The sequence below is a fragment of the Acanthisitta chloris genome, unplaced genomic scaffold (assembly GCF_000695815.1).
Source record: "Acanthisitta chloris isolate BGI_N310 unplaced genomic scaffold, ASM69581v1 scaffold6014, whole genome shotgun sequence".
NCBI lineage: Eukaryota > Metazoa > Chordata > Aves > Passeriformes > Acanthisittidae > Acanthisitta > Acanthisitta chloris.
Genome location: NW_008667579.1, coordinates 41,834 through 44,293, shown reverse-complemented (window position 1 = coordinate 44,293; position 2,460 = coordinate 41,834). Strand labels below are relative to the sequence as shown.

General features: G+C 37.5%; 1 protein-coding gene across 1 annotated transcript in view; it reads left to right on the top strand.

Moving 5' to 3' along the window:
- Positions 1 to 2,249, top strand: part of OXCT1 (3-oxoacid CoA transferase 1) — a gene marked incomplete at its 5' end in the record, with an annotated part of 78,599 nt that extends 76,350 nt beyond the window's left edge. The window contains one exon of the mRNA XM_009072544.1: positions 1,873 to 2,249. Within this exon, the coding sequence (XP_009070792.1) occupies positions 1,873 to 1,908 (36 nt within the window). The remainder of the gene's footprint in view (positions 1 to 1,872) is intronic.
- Positions 2,250 to 2,460: the final 211 nt, after the last annotated feature.

The window sequence follows — 2,460 nt, the reverse complement described above, 5'->3', positions numbered from 1 at the left end:
CCAGGAATGCTGATACATTCAGGGAGTTTCTCCTGTACACTTGTACTTATTGCATCTATTTATTATCCTAGTTCACACAACTTTGAATAAGAATTAATGAATGGTTTCCATCCACTGACAACAATTCATTAGTATTTGATACAGTAAACACATTCTTCATGAACTAAGCTTTCCTCAGTGGCTATTCTTAAAAGTTTATAAATGGTGGTACATAGTGGCTGGAGGAAGGATAGTACAGAAATCTGGCTGGTACTGAAAATACAGCTCTGCACTTCTAAAAGAAAGAGACTTTAATGCTTGAGAAGGCCCTTATATATCACTCTTTCATGAGTTGGCTTCTTCAGTACTGTTAACTGAAAAAGATGGGTTAAGGAGGCAGAAGAAAGCAGCAGGTGATGTTGCTGTGGGACACATTAATCAACTAGGAGCCAGATAATCTGTGGAACTGTTTTTTATCCTGAACAAGCAAGATCACATGAGTAATTTTTTGATAGGGGCACCTATTGATAAATTTTGATAGGGGCACCTATTTAAATAGGGCTGCAGGAGATAATTAAAAAGGCTTGGATCTTCTGTGGAGGCCTGTTCCTCAAGGTATTTGTGTAGACCTGCAGTGAAGAGTTCAACCAATTCTTAACCACTGCTACTCTACAAAATCTTCTCTGTATTGTTGTTATTTACACCTTCTTTCCTCATCTAGCTTCTTATTTAGGCTTACCGTGTTCTATTTTTGGTCTGCTGTAACCTCAATAATTTATTTTTGTGAGTATATTGAATTAAGCAAACAGAACACATAAATGTGTCCTCACACAAAAATGAATGTGAATGGAAAAAGGCAAGTTTTAAAAAAAAGTAAAATTAGAAGTATTATATATGTACAATCATCAAACAAATGAAAATAAACGTGAATGGAAGAGGGAAAATTTAGAAATATAGGAACAATTAGAACTATTGCTTTATATCATCATCAGACAAATAGTCACATTAAATACATCAATATACTATAGTTATAGTATGTTTATCCTATGTATGTACTCCTTTGATTGTATATCCCCTGCTAATATGCATGTTGCAAAACTCAGTTTACTACTTCTGCACAGACCCAGTATTGACTGACAACATCCTGACTTCTGATGGGTGGGGAGGAAAATCAGAATGAACTTGGCTATTGCGCAAAGAAGGGATATCATCCGTTTAAGATTCTTCTATATGCATGTTTTAACACAGGAGTCGTGATTCAATGATAAATAATCGAATATAATCTGTTTTGTTGCCTCTGCATCATTCAGTGTATTGATGTGTGGATGCAAGTGGGTTAGAAGGGGAAGGCTGAAGCCATTGCCCATCTGCAGTGAACTACCCCATTGCTGTTTATGGCAAGTGCAACTCACTGTATGCAAATTCAGCCATTTGTGAGCCAGTGCATTAACCAGACCACAGCCCATTTTCATGTTGTGTTCATGTGCCATCCTGCTTTATAACTGAGAAGCTGCTTCACCTGAGTTCAGCTGTCCCTTCTGCTGGCATTGGAAGCTATCCAAGAAGACCATGCAGGGGCAAGTACGTGTTCAAGCTGCCCAAGTTTAATCTGCTTGCATTCTTACATCAATCTCAAAACAAATGAAGGTTGGAGGCTGGATGCTAGCACCGCACATATGATGCTAGCACCATACAATATCTTGTATTCTTGATTCAGAAAATTTATTTGTGGGAGTGGTTATCTCTGAAATACTGCAAATATGTCATTTTAAACAGAGTGTCTCTAGTCTTCAGTGGTACGTAGCTGATAGAGGTGGAAGTGACCGGTGGGTTGTACTGCTGTATCTGTATGCCAACTGTTGTGTTTTTTTCCCCATTCTTCCTTTTTGCTAGGTTTCGCCGAAACTGATGCCCATGAGGCAGATCTAGATGTGAAATACAGACTGGGCTTAACTTGCCAGGAGGCTTATTACCAAACGTGAGAAATCGATGACTGTTTTGCAATGTTACTTTTTTTTTCCTTTTCGTTTTTTTTTTTTTTTTAAGGGCTTTATAAGTAGTTTCCAGATAGTTAAACTCAGGCTGTGACTATAAGCCTAAATTGTATTCTGCTTTCATAACATTACCAATTTTAATGGAAGGGTGAATATATTTCCTAAGTTTTGAATTATACTAAAATGTTAATGATCATTGTGGAAAAAAAATGCCTTGTAGTGTCTCTGCCAAATACTATGGTTTTTTACACAGAATCAGAAAATGACCATGCAAAAACTTATGATTGCCTCAGCATTTCCTGATACCCATTGCTCTGGAACTACAGCACTTAGCATGTCCATTCTCCTGTAAAGATGTGGGGGTTTTTTTCTGGAGTGATCTGTGACAAATATATAAAGAGAGACATCAGGAATGTGGACTTAGCTTTTCCTGAACCTTTTAATCAGTCTGTGACAAAACTGTTGATACCGGTGGAAATAACGGGGA